At 43.4% G+C, this 16,292-nt stretch overlaps 1 protein-coding gene across 2 annotated transcripts; it reads right to left on the bottom strand.

Moving 5' to 3' along the window:
* Nucleotides 1-8,097: 8,097 nt before the first annotated feature.
* Nucleotides 8,098-15,749, bottom strand: LOC122929503 (ficolin-2-like). 2 transcript variants are annotated; one of them, XM_044283107.1, is made up of 7 exons: nt 15,635-15,749; nt 14,967-15,080; nt 14,606-14,659; nt 10,058-10,096; nt 9,196-9,323; nt 8,952-9,081; nt 8,098-8,303 (listed from the first exon to the last, which is right to left on the bottom strand). In XM_044283107.1, the coding sequence occupies exons 1-7, from the start codon at nt 15,702-15,704 to the stop codon at nt 8,113-8,115; spliced, it is 726 nt and encodes a 241-aa protein (XP_044139042.1). In that variant the 5' UTR covers nt 15,705-15,749; the 3' UTR covers nt 8,098-8,112. The 2 variants fall into 2 exon arrangements, with proteins under 2 accessions (XP_044139042.1, XP_044139043.1); XM_044283108.1 differs by lacking the exon at nt 14,967-15,080 and having other exon boundaries at nt 15,635-15,689.
* Nucleotides 15,750-16,292: the final 543 nt, after the last annotated feature.

Raw genomic sequence — 16,292 nt, 5'->3', positions numbered from 1 at the left:
CGGGACCTCTCTCTTCTGCCTGGGTGCTGGGGCCTAAATTTATGACAATGGACTGTTCCAGTGGTGGGTGATGTGAAGCATGATTCTCTGCTATGATATGAAGCCAGATTCTCTGTTACGGGACCTCTCTCCTCTGCCTGGGTGCCGGGGCCTAAATTTATGACAATGGACTGTTACAGTGGTGGGTGACGTGAAGCCTGATTCTATGCTATGACATGAAGACTGATTCTCTGCTGACATGAAGCCAGATTCTCTGTTACGGGACCTCTCTCCTCTGCCTGGGTGCCGGGGCCTAAATATCTGACAATGGACTGTTCCAGTGTTGGGTGACGTGAAGCATGATTCTCTGCTATGATATTAAGACTGATTCTCTGCTGACATGAAGCCAGATTCTCTGTTACGGGACCTCTCTCATCTGCCTAGGTGCCGGGGCCTAAATTTATGACAATGGACTGTTACAGTGGTGGGTGACGTGAAGCATGATTCTCTGCTATGACATGCAGACTGATTCTCTGCTGACATGAAGCCAGATTCTCTGTTACGGGACCTCTCTCCTCTGCCTGGGTGCCGGGGCCTAAATATCTGACAATGGACTGTTCCAGTGTTGGGTGACGTGAAGCCTGATTCTCTGCTATGATATGAAGACTGATTCTCTGCTGACATGAAGCCAGATTCTCTGTTACGGGACCTCTCTCCTCTGCCTGGGTGCCGGGGCCTAAATTTATGACAATGGACTTTTACAGTGGTGGGTGACGTGAAGCCTGATTCTATGCTATGACATGAAGACTGATTCTCTGCTGACATGAAGCCAGATTCTCTGTTACGGGACCTCTCTCCTCTGCCTGGGTGCCGGGGCCTAAATTTATGACAATGGACTGTTACAGTGGTGGGTGACGTGAAGCATGATTCTCTGCTATGATATGAAGACTGATTCTCTGCTGACATGAAGCCAGATTCTCTGTCACGGGACCTCTCTCCTCTGCCTGGGTGCCTGGGCCTAAATATCTGACAATGGACTGTTCCAGTGTTGGGTGACGTGAAGCATGATTCTCTGCTATGATATTAAGACTGATTCTCTGCTGACATGAAGCCAGATTCTCTGTTACGGGACCTCTCTCATCTGCCTAGGTGCCGGGGCCTAAATTTATGACAATGGACTGTTACAGTGGTGGGTGACGTGAAGCATGATTCTCTGCTATGACATGCAGACTGATTCTCTGCTGACATGAAGCCAGATTCTCTGTTACGGGACCTCTCTCCTCTGCCTGGGTGCCTGGGCCTAAATATCTGACAATGGACTGTTCCAGTGTTGGGTGACGTGAAGCCTGATTCTCTGCTATGATATGAAGACTGATTCTCTGCTGACATGAAGCCAGATTCTCTGTTACGGGACCTCTCTCCTCTGCCTGGGTGCCGGGGCCTAAATTTATGACAATGGACTGTTACAGTGGTGGGTGACGTGAAGCCTGATTCTCTGCTATGATATGAAGACTGATTCTCTGCTGACATGAAGCCAGATTCTCTGTTACGGGACCTCTCTCCTCTGCCTGGGTGCCGGGGCCTAAATTTATAACAATGGACTGTTCCAGTGGTGGATGACGTGAAGCATGATTCTCTGCTATGATATGAAGACTGATTCTCTGCTGACATGAAGCCAGATTCTCTGTTATGGGACCTCTCTCCTCTGCCTGGGTGCCGGGGCCTAAATATATGACAATGGACTGTTACAGTGGTGGGTGACGTGAAGCCAGATTCTCTGCTATGGGACCTCTCTCCAATTGATATTGGTTAATTTTTATTTATTTTATTTTTATTTTAATTCATTTCCCTATCCACATTTGTTTGCAGGGGATTTACCTACATGTTGCTGCCTTTTGCAGCCCTCTAGCCCTTTCCTAAGCTGTTTTACAGCCTTTTTAGTGCCGAAAAGTTCGGGTCCCCAATGACTTCAATGAAGTTCGGGTCGGGTTCGGATTCCGAACCCGAACATTTCCGGGAAGTTCGGCCGAACTTCTCGAACCCGAACATCCAGGTGTTCGCTCAACTCTACTCCCTGGGTGATCCCTCCAAGGGAGGATCTACTCTCCCAGGGGCCCGTATGGCATCCCAATCCAGGGATTCTTCAATTGGCAGTATGGAGATTGACAGGGACATCTGGTTGAAGAGAGGGCTTTCTAGCAAAGTTGTTTCCACCCTTCTAGGTAGTAAAACAACTTCAACAGCTAGGAAGTATAATAGTGTTTGGAATGTATTTTCTTCCTTTCTAGGTTCTAGCCCTGATCCATTTAGTTCTCCAGAAATCCCTAAGATTTTAGACTTTTTACAAGCAGGGTTAGACAAAGGGCTCAAGGCCTCCACCTTAAAAGTCCAGGTGTCGGCCTTGAGCTACTTTTTTGACTTCCAATTAGCAATCCACCCGTGGGTCAAGCGTTTCCTGTCTGCCGCTGCCAGAATCTGTCCTTCTGTAAGACCTCTTTCCCCTCCTTGGGACCTAACCGATAGACCCTTTGAGCCCTTATTAGAGGTGCCAATTGACATCTTATCCATTAAAATGGCTTTCCTCCTGGCTATTACCTCTGCTAGGAGGATCTCGGAGATCCAGGCCTTCTCGGCATATCCGCCCTATACGATCATCCAGGATAACCAAATAGTTATTAGGCCCCTGCCTTCTTTCCTTCCCAAGGTTGTCTCTGATTTTCATAGGAGCCAAGACATTGTGTTGCCTTCTGTTTTTCCTAACCCCTCCAATAGCTTGGAGGAAAAGTTTCATTGCCTGGATGTTAAGAGATGCTTGTTAGTCTACTTAGATGTTACGGCTCCTTGGAGAAAGGACGAGAACCTCCTGGTCCAGTTTTTAGGAGGAAATAAGGGGGAAAAAGCATCCCGCGGGGTTATTGCTAGATGGGTGAAGAAGGCCATAGCTAGAGCTTATATTTCCCTGGGTCTCCCCCCTCCTTCAGGTTTTGGCGCCCATTCTACTAGGGCAGTGTCTACTTCGTGGGCTGAGAGAGCTGATGTATCTTTAGCCCAGATTTGCAGGGCGGCTACCTGGAGCTCCCCACATACCTTTCTTAAACATTACAGATTACAGCTCCATTCTGATGCCTTTTTTGGGGAAAAAGTCCTTCAGGCTGTTGCCCCCCCCCCCCCCCCTAGGTTCTACTTATAGTTTATCTCGCACAGGGTGCCGTCATGGGTGAGGGGAAAACAACATTGCTTACCGGTAATCGTTTTTCTCGATACCCATGACGGCACCCGATATTTCCCTCCCCATGTAGATATATATATATATATATGGCATTTTGCCAGGTCTATATGAAGTAATATAGATATAAGTTAAAAAAAAAAAAAAAAAAAGGGGGGGTTGTTAACCCTTTGTCACTTCTCTCCGGAGAACAATTTATTTCTTCCACCGGTGTTGGGTGGAGGTGTGTCCCTTTTATCTTCTCAGGTTTCCTGTCCTGATGGGAGGTCCTGAGTCGCACAGGGTGCCGTCATGGGTATCGAGAAAAACGATTACCGGTAAGCAATGTTGTTTTTGGCCATAATTCCAAAAGATATGTTTGGTGCAAAAACAACACTGCACATCACCAAAAGAACACCATACCCACAGTGAAGCATGGCGGTGGCAGCATCATGCCGAGGGGCTGTTTATCTTCAGCTGGAATTGGGGCCTTAGTTAAGCTAGAGGGAATTCTGAACAGTTCCAAATACCAGTCAATATTGGCACAAAAACTTCAGGATTCTGCTAGAAAGCTGAACATGAAGAGGAACTTCATCTTTCAGCATGACAACGACACAAAGCATACATCTAAATCAACTAAGGAATGGCTTCACCAGAAGAAGATTAAAGTTTTGGAATGGCCCAGCCAGAGCCCAGACTTGAATCCGATTGAAAATCTGTGGGGGTGATCTGAAGAGGGCTGTGCACAGGAGATGCCCTTGCAATCTGACAGATTTGGAGTGTTTTTGCAAAGAAGAGTGGACAAATCTTGCCAAGTCAAAATGTGCCATGCTGATAGACTCATACCCAAAAGACTGAGTGCTGTAATAAAATCAAAAGGTGCTTCAACAAAGTATTAGTTTAAGGGTGTGCACACTTATGCAACCATATTATTTTATTTTTATATTTTTTCTTCCCTCTACCTAAAAGATTTCAGTTTGTTTTTCAATTGAGTTGTACAGTTTATAGGTCACATTAAAGGTGGAAAAAGTTCTGAAATGATTTATCTTTGTCTCATTTTTTTACATCACAGAAACCTGACATTTTAACAGGGGTGTGTAGACTTTTTATATCCACTGTATATGCCATAAAACTGGCATACAGTATATCAGTTAGTAAATGACCCCCATAGTGTCCCCCTGCTAACCACCCCACTCCTAACCAATCAGTGGTATAACCTGCAATTGCTCAATTTACCTTCCGCATCACCACAGGGAAAGTGAAGCATTGCACAGTGCCCATCCGAATCAACGGCTGTCTGTGTCTTGCAGGACAGGACAGTTCCTCTAGAGTGAGAGACACTCTTTTGTGATCGCTACCTCTGGAGATGAAGATCCTGAACAGCGGATGTTCAAAATTCCTACTTTCTTTTTTGAGTACAAATGAGTACCTTGATTATGAGCAGGTACTGGCAGCAGACCCTTTTGCAAGATGGCCATCACTCTGGAAGCATAGGATGCCAATATTGCTAATTAAAAATGTAAGAACCCCTAACAATTCCTTAATCCAAGGGACAGTACTACAGCAAGTAGTTGAGTCAACCCGGAAGGAGGCCATTTTAGATTTAGTATTTACAAATGGGAATTTGGTATCTGACATTACTGTAGGGGAAAGCTTGGGATCTAGTGATCACCAGTCAGTGTAGTTTACTATAAGTACAGTGACTGAGTCACACCACACAAAAACAAAAGTTTTAGATTTTAGAAAAACTGACTTTTCTAAAATTAGATTAGTGGTATACGAGTCCCTATCAGATTGGAACAGTTTCAATGGAGTTCCGGAGAAATGGGACTACTTAAAAGTGGCACTATTGAAGGTAACAGATAATTGCATTAGGCTTGTCAGTAAGAGCAAAAAAAAGGAAGAGACCACTGTGGTACTCAGCAGAGGATGACAGGCAAATTTATAAGATTAGGCAGAGAGAGGCCAAACAAGTTATAAGAGCTTCTAAAGCACAGGCAGAAGAGAAATTAGCTCAGTCAGGGAAAAAAGCCGATACGACATTCTTTAGATACACAAATGAAAAAAGGAAACTAAAACAAGGAATTACCAAATTAAAAACAAAAGAAGAAGGAAGGTATATGGAAGAAGATAAAGAACTAGCTGACTGCCTCAATGAATACTTCTGTTCAGTTTTTACAAAGGAAAATGAAGGAAAAGGACCTCAGTTAGGAAGGAAGACTAATGAATCTTTTGATGCATGTGTCTTTACAGAGGAAGAGGTTCTAAGTCAGCTGTCCAAAATTAATACATATAAGTCACAGGGGCCTGATGGGATACACCCAAAGCTATTAAAAGAGCTTAGCGGTGAACTAGCAAAACCATTAACAGATTTATTTAACCAATCACTGGTAAAAGGAGTCATCCCAGAAGATTAGAAATTAGCAAATGTTGTGCCCATTCACAAGAAAGGTAGTAAGGAGGAATCGGGCAACTATAGGCCAGTAAACCTGACATCAATAGTGGGGAAATTAATGGAAACCATACTTAAGGAGAGGATTGTGGAACATCTAAAATCCCATGGATTGAAAGATGAAAAACAGCATGGGTTTACTTCAGGGAGATCATGTCAAACTAATCTTATTGATTTTTTTGATTGGGTGACTAAAATAATAGATGGCGGAGGTGCAGTAGACATCGCTTATCTAGACTTTAGGCTTTTGATACTGTCCCACATAGAAGGCTTATCAATACATTGCAGTCTTTGTGCTTGGACTCCCATATTGTTGAATGGATTAGGCAGTGGCTGAGGGACAGACAACAGAGGGTTGTAGTCAATGGAGTATATTCAGACCATGGTGTTGTTACCAGTGGGGTACCTCAGGGATCTGTTCTGGGACCCATATTGTTTAATATCTTTATCAGAGAAATTGCAGAAGGCCTCAATGGTAAGGTGTGTCTTTTTGCTGATGATACAAAGATTTGTAACAGGGTTGATGTTCCTGGAGGGATACACCAAATGGAAAAGGATTTAGGAAAACTAGAGGAATGGTCAAAAATCTGGCAACTAAAATTTAATGTTGATAGGTGCAAGATAATGCACCTGGGGCGTAAAAACCCAAGAGCAGAATATTATACAATCAGTGATACAGTCCTAACCTCAGTATCTGAGGAAAGGGATTTAGGGGTCATTATTTCAGAAGCTGAGACTTTTGCCAATATATTCCTGTCAGGAACATATCGGAGCCCATGGGCTCCGATATGTTCCTGACAGGAATATATTGGCAAAAGTCTCAGCTTTTAATATCTGCTTGTATGACTAGCTAGTATAGTCAGTGGCATATCCGTTTGCTGCATTTTTTTCTGTGATTTATATAATAATATTTTCATCCGCACAATGCTCCGTTTTGTGTAGGATCCCATTGTGGTGCATGTGGACCGCGCCGGCATCCTCCATTGTACGCATTTTTTGCTGGGGATGGTCGTTTGCTGCGGTCCACATGAGGTGGGACTGCTCCCCCAATGAAAAACACGCTACAGTGTTTGGGGTTTGAGCAGTTCCCCCATATTTGCCACTATATTTCTGTTATTTTGTTTTATATGTAGTGTATGTGCCTTTACCTGGCATTCAAACACTCTCCTTTGCACCTGGTAACCTCCATCACACGGTCTGATATGGGTGTGGCTTACAGTCTTGCTTTGTTCACATTGCATTAGTTGTCCTGCTATGCAGTTGTGTGGAAGCTTGGCTGTGAGCTGGATTACATCACCTTCAGACCTTGTTCACACCATAGTTAGCGTAGTGGTAGGACCCTTGCCATTCTGAGAGACCGTGACGTGGTGCATGATGGGCTCCGATATGTTCCTGACAGGAATATATTGGCAAAAGTCTCAGCTTTTAATATCTGCTTGTATGACTAGCCAGTATAGTCAGTGGCATATCCGTTTGGTGCATTTTTTTCTGTGATTTATATAATTATATTTTCATCCGCACAATGCTCAGTTTTGTGTAGGATGCCTTTGTGGTACATGTGGACCGCGCCGGCATCCTCCATTGTACGCATTTTTTGCAGGGGATGGTCGTTTGCTGTGGTCCACATGCGGTGGTCCACTGCTCCCCAAATGAAAAACATGCTACAGTGTTTGGGGTTTGAGCAGTTCCCCCATATTTGCCACTATATTTCTGTGATTTTGTCATTATTTCAGAAGACTTAAAGGTAGGCAGACCATGTCATAGAGCAGCAGGAAATGCTAGCAGAATGCTTGGGTGTATAGGGAGAGGCATTACCAGTAGACAGAGGGAGGCGCTCATGCCGCTCTACAGAGCACTAGTGAGACCTCATCTGGAGTATTGTGCTTAGTACTGGAGACCATATCTCCAGAAGGATATTGACACTTTGGAGAGAGTTCAGAGAAGAGCTACTAAACTGGTACATGGATTGCAGGATAAAACTTACCAGGAAAGATGAAAGGACCTTAACATGTAGAGCTTGGAAGAAAGATGAGACAGAGGGGATATGATAGAAACTGCTAAATACATAAAGGGAATCAACAAGGTAAAAGAGGAGAGAATATTTAAAAGAAGAAAAACTGCTACAAGAGGACATAGTTTTAAATTAGAGGGGCAAAGGTTTAAAAGTAATATCAGGAAGTATTACTTTACTGAGAGAGTAGTGGATGCATGGAATAGCCTTCCTGCAGAAGTGGTAGCTGCAAATACAGTGAAGGAGTTTAAGCATGCATGGGATAGGCATAAGACCATCCTTCATATAAGATAGGGCCGGGGCTATCCATAGTATTCAGTATATGGGGCAGACTAGATGGGGCAAATGGTTCTTATCTGCAGAGACATTCTATGCTTCTAGTTTCAGACAGCACTATAGTTTCCCAGTAGACATATCATTCATAGCTAACATATCAATACACAGCCAGTGTATTAGATGCTATTTTTATATGTACTTAAACAAACCTCTATGAAGGACATTTTGGCCAAATTGCCCCTCACCTGCAGTTCCTTCCTGATAGGCTCCAATTATTAATTTGTATTTCTCAGATTCATCCAATACTTTGAAGCTTGCATACTTGGCGAACACAATTTTGCCTTCAAAATCTTGTAGATCAACACGTAATTCCCATGTTCCTGGAGATAGATGAGAGCAGAAGCTTTAGAAGCTGGAAACTAACATACGGTAGCTACAAAAAGAAGGCTTGAAGAGCCTTTCCAAAACTAAACTTATTCCAACAACATAAAGGAGACCATACCACACTTTAGTCTCAGAGTAAACAATTCTATGCAAACCTAACTGCAGCACAGATCTTACATATTCAAACAAGGGCCTTTGTTAAATACATGGTCTTATGACCAGAAGTGACCTGAGAACTACATATCATGCCTAGGAGTGAGAAGGTGGGGATAGAGATAACTGTTGACAAGCATTAGGCCAATAGCTATCTTATATGTATGGACCACTTCAATTCTACATAGCCATTATGTGTGGTCTAGAAAAGATGGTAGGGATCTCCAGGACAAGCATGTGGATCTGTAAGACCAACTTTGGGTAAATGCAGTAACCAAAACTATATCCTAATCTAGTTACCATAGTTTCATAATCCAGAGAAAATAATGAGCAGTGCCCTCAAATAATGGAGCTCTAGGTCATCTGGTCCATAACAGGCCAGCGACTACTGCTTATAGACCCTTCAACCTTGGATACACAGTAATAGGTCCAGCAGCGAGCAGAAAAAATAAATAAATCAATAGAGAGATGATCTACAGGTTCCTCATTACCTGTTAAAGTTATTTGATGAATATATTCATTCCCCAGCCAAAATTCACTTAGCCGACTGCCAAAGCCTTTCTTATAAGCATCCCAAGTGCGGAAGAAGTCTACTGACCCATCCCAACGTCTCTGTATTACCTAAAGGCAAGAGAAGACCAGATTCAATAGTAGAGGATATGGTCGCAATGGGTCCACATTTTCCAAATAAAATATCTCCTTGTGACTTCTCGTTCACATTTTGTATATACTAACAATCCATCCTCCATCATCTGTGTCCATATCACACAGGACCTTCAGGGGCCGGCTGCCATCTGGGTATATGGTGTACCAGTCACTGAGGACTGCCCCCCGATATCGTATTTCTTTGCAGTTCCTGGCAGCTAGGAGACATATAGAATTTTATTTTTTTATGAACCTTGAGTTATTAGAAAACCGGGGTTCTCCATTTAGGATTGTCACCTATCAGGAGATGTGTAACGCAGATATAAAGAGCAACTTTCACTCCAGAAGACCCTGTATGTCTGAGCACACAGACATACCATTGAGTTCAAAGGAAATTGTGCAATTTTTAATTTCCCCTGTGGTGGTGCTGTAGGAAAACTGAACACTTGCTGCAAGGTTCCCTCATGGATTAAAACTGATCACATTGGGTCCTGGCAGCAGAAGACCTTGTAATCAACTTATTGATCACAAGGTCTTCTGCTGCCAGGACCCAATTGGTCAGGGGACCCTTGGTGGAGCAGAAGTTCAGCTCTCACTAAGGGATCATTTACACGGGCAGATAATTCGCCATAACAAACGTAGATTGACTATGTAGTAAGCTGCGCATTTTCTTCAATTTACACAATGTAGTCATATTTTGTATATGAGGATGATCATAGGTTTGTCCCCCTATGGTTTACTTTACTGTCAGCAGCACGTCTCCTGCTTAACCGAGGGGATGTGCTGCTGACTAGCGATAATTTTCATGTTCTTATAAAAGATGAGATCAACAATAAATAAGCGTTGTCTCGTTTATCGATGATTGATGCACATGTTCACACAGGGCCATGATTGGGAACAATCACTTGGACGATTATTGTCCCAGGTAATGGGGTCTAGACACATAACTTACCATACACTGGCTCAGTCGTCCCTCTTTCTCCTTTCTCTCCTATAAGAAAAAAAATTAATAATTATATATATATATATATATATATGTGTGTAATAAGAGCAGTGGTCATTCCATATCCTCTCACAGCGCCCAGGTCGATGGTAGAGCATAAAATGTGCCTGTTTGAAAGAACTTTTTCACTGGAGAATTATAATATACCGTACTTGTAGTAGGTGAGTAATCACTGTATCACTGAAATATTGCCTACTTAAAACATAACTTTTATTTATCAATAATATAAGATAAATCCCACTAAAACAAAATATCAAAAATATCAACATAAATAGTTCTAGGGGTATTTTCAATTGCGAGATCAGAGAGGTAATATTATTCAAATAAAACTACCACCATGCCACATATGTTTCCATGCCACACATGTTTTGTTGATTGATATGTAGAGTCCAGTACTTCCTATATGTGATGCCAGGTAGTTGTAGGGTTATCAGATGTATTTAGGCAGCCACCTTCATCTATCCTTCAGGATAAATATTGATACTTTAAAATCAATGTTCCTTTCGTCTATCCTTCAGGATTAATATTAGTGCTTCAAGGTCAGGGTATGGGGGACCTCTCCATATTAATACCCTATTAATACTATTATTCCCTGCCTGAAAGCGGAGGAATCGCCCCAAAAGGGGCAGCCCCACTTATCGGTGGCTGTCCTTATTATACTTTCCCTCCCTGAATAGCTCCCCTAAATGGTTCTTGTTTTCTTCCCGAAGCATTTCCCATGTCTCACACAGACAGGTTCATGAGGGGATGATGTCAGTAAGGAGCATAATGGCTCCAGCGATGTGCCAGTTAGGATAAAAAATGTGGCGAATGACAGGATAATCAAAGCATTGCTTTATATTGCCCTATTCTCACCTGTTAAGAATTAAATTTCCTTGCCTCCCTGCGTGCGTTCGAGACTATTACGCATGTGTGAGATACCTAACGCTAATCACTGGTATGTACCTGCTTTCCTACATGCGCTCCAGGGCATCGCGCATGCGTGAAATGGATAACGTGAGTCCCTGGTGCGTCCCGCTTGCGTTACATTAGGTGCCGCACATGCACAGGATTTTCTGGTCACTTGCAGTGTTTTAAAATATGTTCTAATAGAGATATCACGCATGCATTTAGCATATGTAAACCTTGTGTGTTGTCTTAGAAATCAAATAGGAATAGTTGAGTGATATATCTAGACAAACGCTAATGTAGTACTTTGGAAACTAAATGCTATATACTGGCTTTTTAATAAATGTGGGAAAGGTAATGAGTGGGATAAAGAGGAAATATAAAAATGGTTCACTATGGAATCTATTCTGCTCCTATTTATGATGAACCTACTCATTATTAGATATCAGAATTTTGGTGTTCGACCTTTCTTGGTCTGATTTTCACACGTAATGGAGAGGGGAAACACCAGAATACACACAGAAGGGAATAGACCAGAGTCTACGCCTCAAAGCTAAGGAAGAGGGATGGTGAACTCCTAGGAATCCCTAGACCTCTCCCTGACTCCTGCCACTATGAGTAGACCCAGAAGGTGGAAATACTCATACACCGGAACCTAGCCCTGGAGACCCTGGAAGCCCTAGGAACGGCGGCAGGGAATGAGACTACTGGTTTCTTCCCAGATGAAGGAACCAGCGTCTCCCTGCTAGAAAACAACACACACAAGCCAACAACAAAATGCAAAACAGAATGCACTTATCTTTAAAGAAGAATGGAGGAGCAGGAGATCCAAAGGAACAAAACTCCAGCTCAACCAACACCAAGCAGGAAATATCAACTGCATGGTAAGCAGTGTGAGTAAGGACAAAATATAACCTCAGTAATGACCACGAGCTGCACCTGACGAGAGGTGTGGTCATTACTAAACAACAACACTGCAAGGTGAGAACAGAGAGACTGTCAGATAACTTAGCATGCCGCCGGTCTTTCAGATCTTCTCACCTCTTTCATGGGAGGGACTGTGACAGTACCCCCATACAGGTGACCTCTGGACACCCAGGGCCGACTTTATCAGGATGCGCCCTGTGAAAGGCCTTCACAAGGCGACCGGCAGTAATGTCGGTAGCAGGAACCCACATTCTTTCCTCAGGACCGTAGCCTTTCCAGTGCACGAGGTACTGAAAAGATCTACGGAGAATTCGGGCGTTCACCATCCTGGCAATCTGAAATTCAAGGTTACCGTCCACCAAGACAGGAGTGGAAGGCAAGGAGGACAGTTCAGCAGATTCAACATATATTTTCAGCAATGATTTGTGAAAAATATTATGACTTTTTAAAGCCTGCAGAAGTTCAAGACGAAAGTCAACTGGATTAATAATGGCAGAGATCTTATATGGCCCAATAAACCTTGGCCCCAACTTCCAAGAAAGTACCTTCAACTTAATGTTTCTTGAGGACAGCCACACAGAATCACCCACTCTCAGGTCCGGACCACTCATACGTCTCTTGTCAGCCATCTGTTTATACTTTTTGCCCATCTTTTTTAAATTGTTTTGAATTTCTCGCTAAATGGATGACAACGAAGAGGAAAATATTTCCTCTTCTGGTATACCAGAAGTCTCAGTACCAGAAAATGTGCCTGTGACAAATACCACACCTCGCTGCCCGCCTGACAACAACTACGTTGAGCTCTCGAGATACGGTATAGTCACTGGTTACCAAGACGTGACGTTACGCCCTCCTTAGGAGCACGTAAGGTCAGCTTGATACAGTTTACACAGACACCTCCTGTCCACGAGGGTACAGAGAGGCAACAAGCTGAGAGAGCCTTTTCACTGCCCCAGTGAAACAGCGCTTCCTCAGCCCTGGTACGCTGCCACCAGTTTCTTGTTTGATATAAGCCCGGTCCGCTAAGGGGATTATATAGGGTAAGAAACCAACCCGCGGTAGCTTATAACTAGGCCGAAACACGTACATGGGGATTCGTGATCGAGATACAAGACAGCACAAGATTAAATTATATATTTAATCGCCTTAAGGGCTCACTAGAAATAACACTATACACACAAAGAATATATACAGTGGTCTGAGGTTACAAATACAGATGTCAGAAGTCAGTTTACCAGGTATATGAGTCCTTTGGGTTGTGATGAGTTCTTAGCTGTAGTCACATGGGGAGAATCAGGTGCTTCTCCCTGGGCCTCCAACACCTCTGCCTCAAGTTCAGGAAAAAGGGCGGATACAACCACCCCATCAGCTAATATCGAGCCAGGATCCTCAGACTCACTCCCCTCCCCTCGGGAAAGCTCCGCGACAAAGCATCCGCTTTGACGTTCCTAACCCCAGGGTGATAGGTGACAACGAAATTAAATCTGGTAAAAAACAGCGACCATCTGGCCTGCCTTGGGTTCCGATGTTTAGCGACTCCAGATAAGGCCTCATGCCTTGGTGTGTAAGGCCTCATGCCAGATAAGGCCTCACACTTGATCACGGCATCTAAGGCTACTTTCACACTAGCGTTGTTTGAATCCGGCATTCAATTCCAACACCGGAACTGCCCGCCGGATCCGGAAAAACGGGTGAAAACTGATTACATTTGAATCCTGATCAGGCTTTCGATCACAATGGAAAAATGCATTGGAAAAAACGGATCCGCCATTTATGAACTTTAACTTTTTTTTCCTATTTTTCGGGTTTAACATGCAAAAGCCGGGTCCAGTTTGACTGAACACACGGAGCCGGATCCGGCGTTAATGCAAGTCAATGGGAAAAAAGCCTGATCAGGCGTTCAGTCAAAGTGTTCAGGATTTTTGGCCGGAGGTAAAAATACTGCATGCTACGGTTTTCTGAAAAGCCTGATCAGTCAAAAAGACTGAACAGAAGACATCCTGATGCATCCTGAGGGACGGACTCTCCATTCAGAATGCATTAGGATAAAACTGATCAGTTCTTTTCCGGATTTGAGCCCCTAGGACGGAACTCAGCGCCGGAAAAGAAAAACGTAAGCGTGAAAGTACCCTAAAAGCTGTAATGTCTGTGGTTGGCATTATTGCAACGTTTGAAACAGCAGAGACCCGCTGGCCGTATCACCTGCTGCACACAAGAGCGGGTACCATGTTTAAAGACCCCACTAGCACCGTACGGTGCTAGTAGCGAAGGGGTTAAAGAAGCTGCAACGCTCTGGTGAGCATCACAGCCTCCTTGCGGCTCGCCAAACACAGTGCCATATGTTGGATGGTGGCTGTGCTTGGTATTGCAGCTGAGTCCCATTCACTTGAATTGGACTAAGCTGCATCTAGGCCATGTGACCAATGAACGTGATGTCACGTGACCTAGGAAGAGGCTGCAGCACACACCTCACTCTCTCCAAACAGCTGATCGTTAGGGTTGCTGGAGGGCAGACCCCCACCCATCAGATACCAATGACCTGTCCTGAGGATATGTCAATATTAAACACTCAGAGAACCCCCTATAAAAGTGGAAAGCACCAAAAAGATGGCATCCTTGTCGGGCCCTGAGTTAATTTCACATTATTGTTATATTTTATCATATGTAAAGTTCTTTGCTAACCTTTTTCGCCTGGAGGTCCAACCTTTCCTGGTCCTCCCACAGATCCCGTTTGCCCTGGAAAAAAAATACCAACAGACTTATATACAGTATCATACCTAGAGAACGGGGGCCCCATAGCAAAGGTAAACAATAGGCCCCCTTTAGGTTCTGCTTGACACCACCACATCCCTGTGCAAGATCTCACCATCCATCACAATAGGGACAAGACCAAACTGGAGCCCCAAAGCAGCTGCATGCATTACCCCTATTGTATGTGTGCCCACTTTTTGTAAATTCATAGATTTCTGAAAGTAGAGGGACACTTTATAAGATGAAACAGATTCTATAGTTCCATAAACATAATTATTGGCTTTGTGCCAACCTTTTTCTCCTGGTTCCCCAACATCTCCTTTTTGACCCGGGAGGCCAGGATGACCAGGACAGCCTCGAAGAATCGACAATTTGTCATTTTCCCCAATTCCCAAAACTTTTACTTCTGTCAATAAAAAATGACACACATATAACGGACAACTAAAATATTACAAGCAGGTAATAGACGGGCAAATAGAAATGAAAAGAAGACCACTCACCCATAAAACAAATACAAGATGCATTCATACACAGTATAAGTTTGTTTACTGATATTGCGCTGGTTTCTGACTCACCCTCATATTAATATATGACGTGTGGTTAAGGCTGTGTTCACACAATGCAAAGGTAAATACGAATGACACACGTATAATAGACAACTAAAATATTACAAGCATGTAACAGACAGGCAAATAGAAATGAAATGAAGACCACTCATCCATAAAACACAAGGAACAAATTATTATATGACGTGTGGTTAAGGCTGTGTTCACACAGTGCAATTGCATTGTTTTTCTTTTCATATGATTTTTCAAACATTGCTGCAAAATGGTTTCTGGTATCATAAATCTGTGCTACTGTTGTCGTAATTTTCACAAAATCATAGCAAAAATCACAATGTAATCGTAACCTATGAACACAGCCTAAAGAGTAATGATCAGTTGCTCATGAAGTACTCACCCGGACATGACTGATCACTGCTACAGAGCCCGGACACCATTCCCAGCATTAGTAGTACTGGCACACGCATGGCGGCCTCAAGAAGTTTACAATGGCCTTCTCAGATAACTCTCAGACCTTTCTAAATAAAGTTGTAGCCAAGACCCTTCCCTTTTATATATGTCATGTGCCGCCGCCCTCCACACTTCTGGTGCCAAGGGAGCTGTACTTTTCCATGTTCTTATTAAATATTTCCCAACAGGATTAATGATACATAGGCCTCAACTGTTTGCTTTTCAAATGTAACTCATCCCCTCCAATGATTAATTTATAGAATTAATAGGTTAAAGTGGTTGGCCACTATATAAGTACTTTCCACTATACAGTGAGAGGTAGGGTAAAAAAGAGTTTCCTAATATACTTTATAAAAAAAAATCTGAATAGTAATGTTTTCATAATGAGCCCCACCCCCTCAGCCCCGCTCTGCGTGCATCCAGTTCGTCCATGGCTGCACGCGACTTTAGAGAAAGCTCGTCCATTGCTTTATTCTAACTGCACATGCGCTGCTTTTCCTAATAAAAGCAGCGCATGCCCAGTCTGCCCCTGCCACTGGTGCGCTCCCTGCTCCGACTCTGTCTCTACAACCGACCGACCCCATGGGAATACAAAACTGCAGTAG

This window comes from Bufo gargarizans, chromosome 2 (assembly GCF_014858855.1).
Source record: "Bufo gargarizans isolate SCDJY-AF-19 chromosome 2, ASM1485885v1, whole genome shotgun sequence".
NCBI lineage: Eukaryota > Metazoa > Chordata > Amphibia > Anura > Bufonidae > Bufo > Bufo gargarizans.
This window is presented reverse-complemented; position numbering and strand designations above follow the sequence as displayed.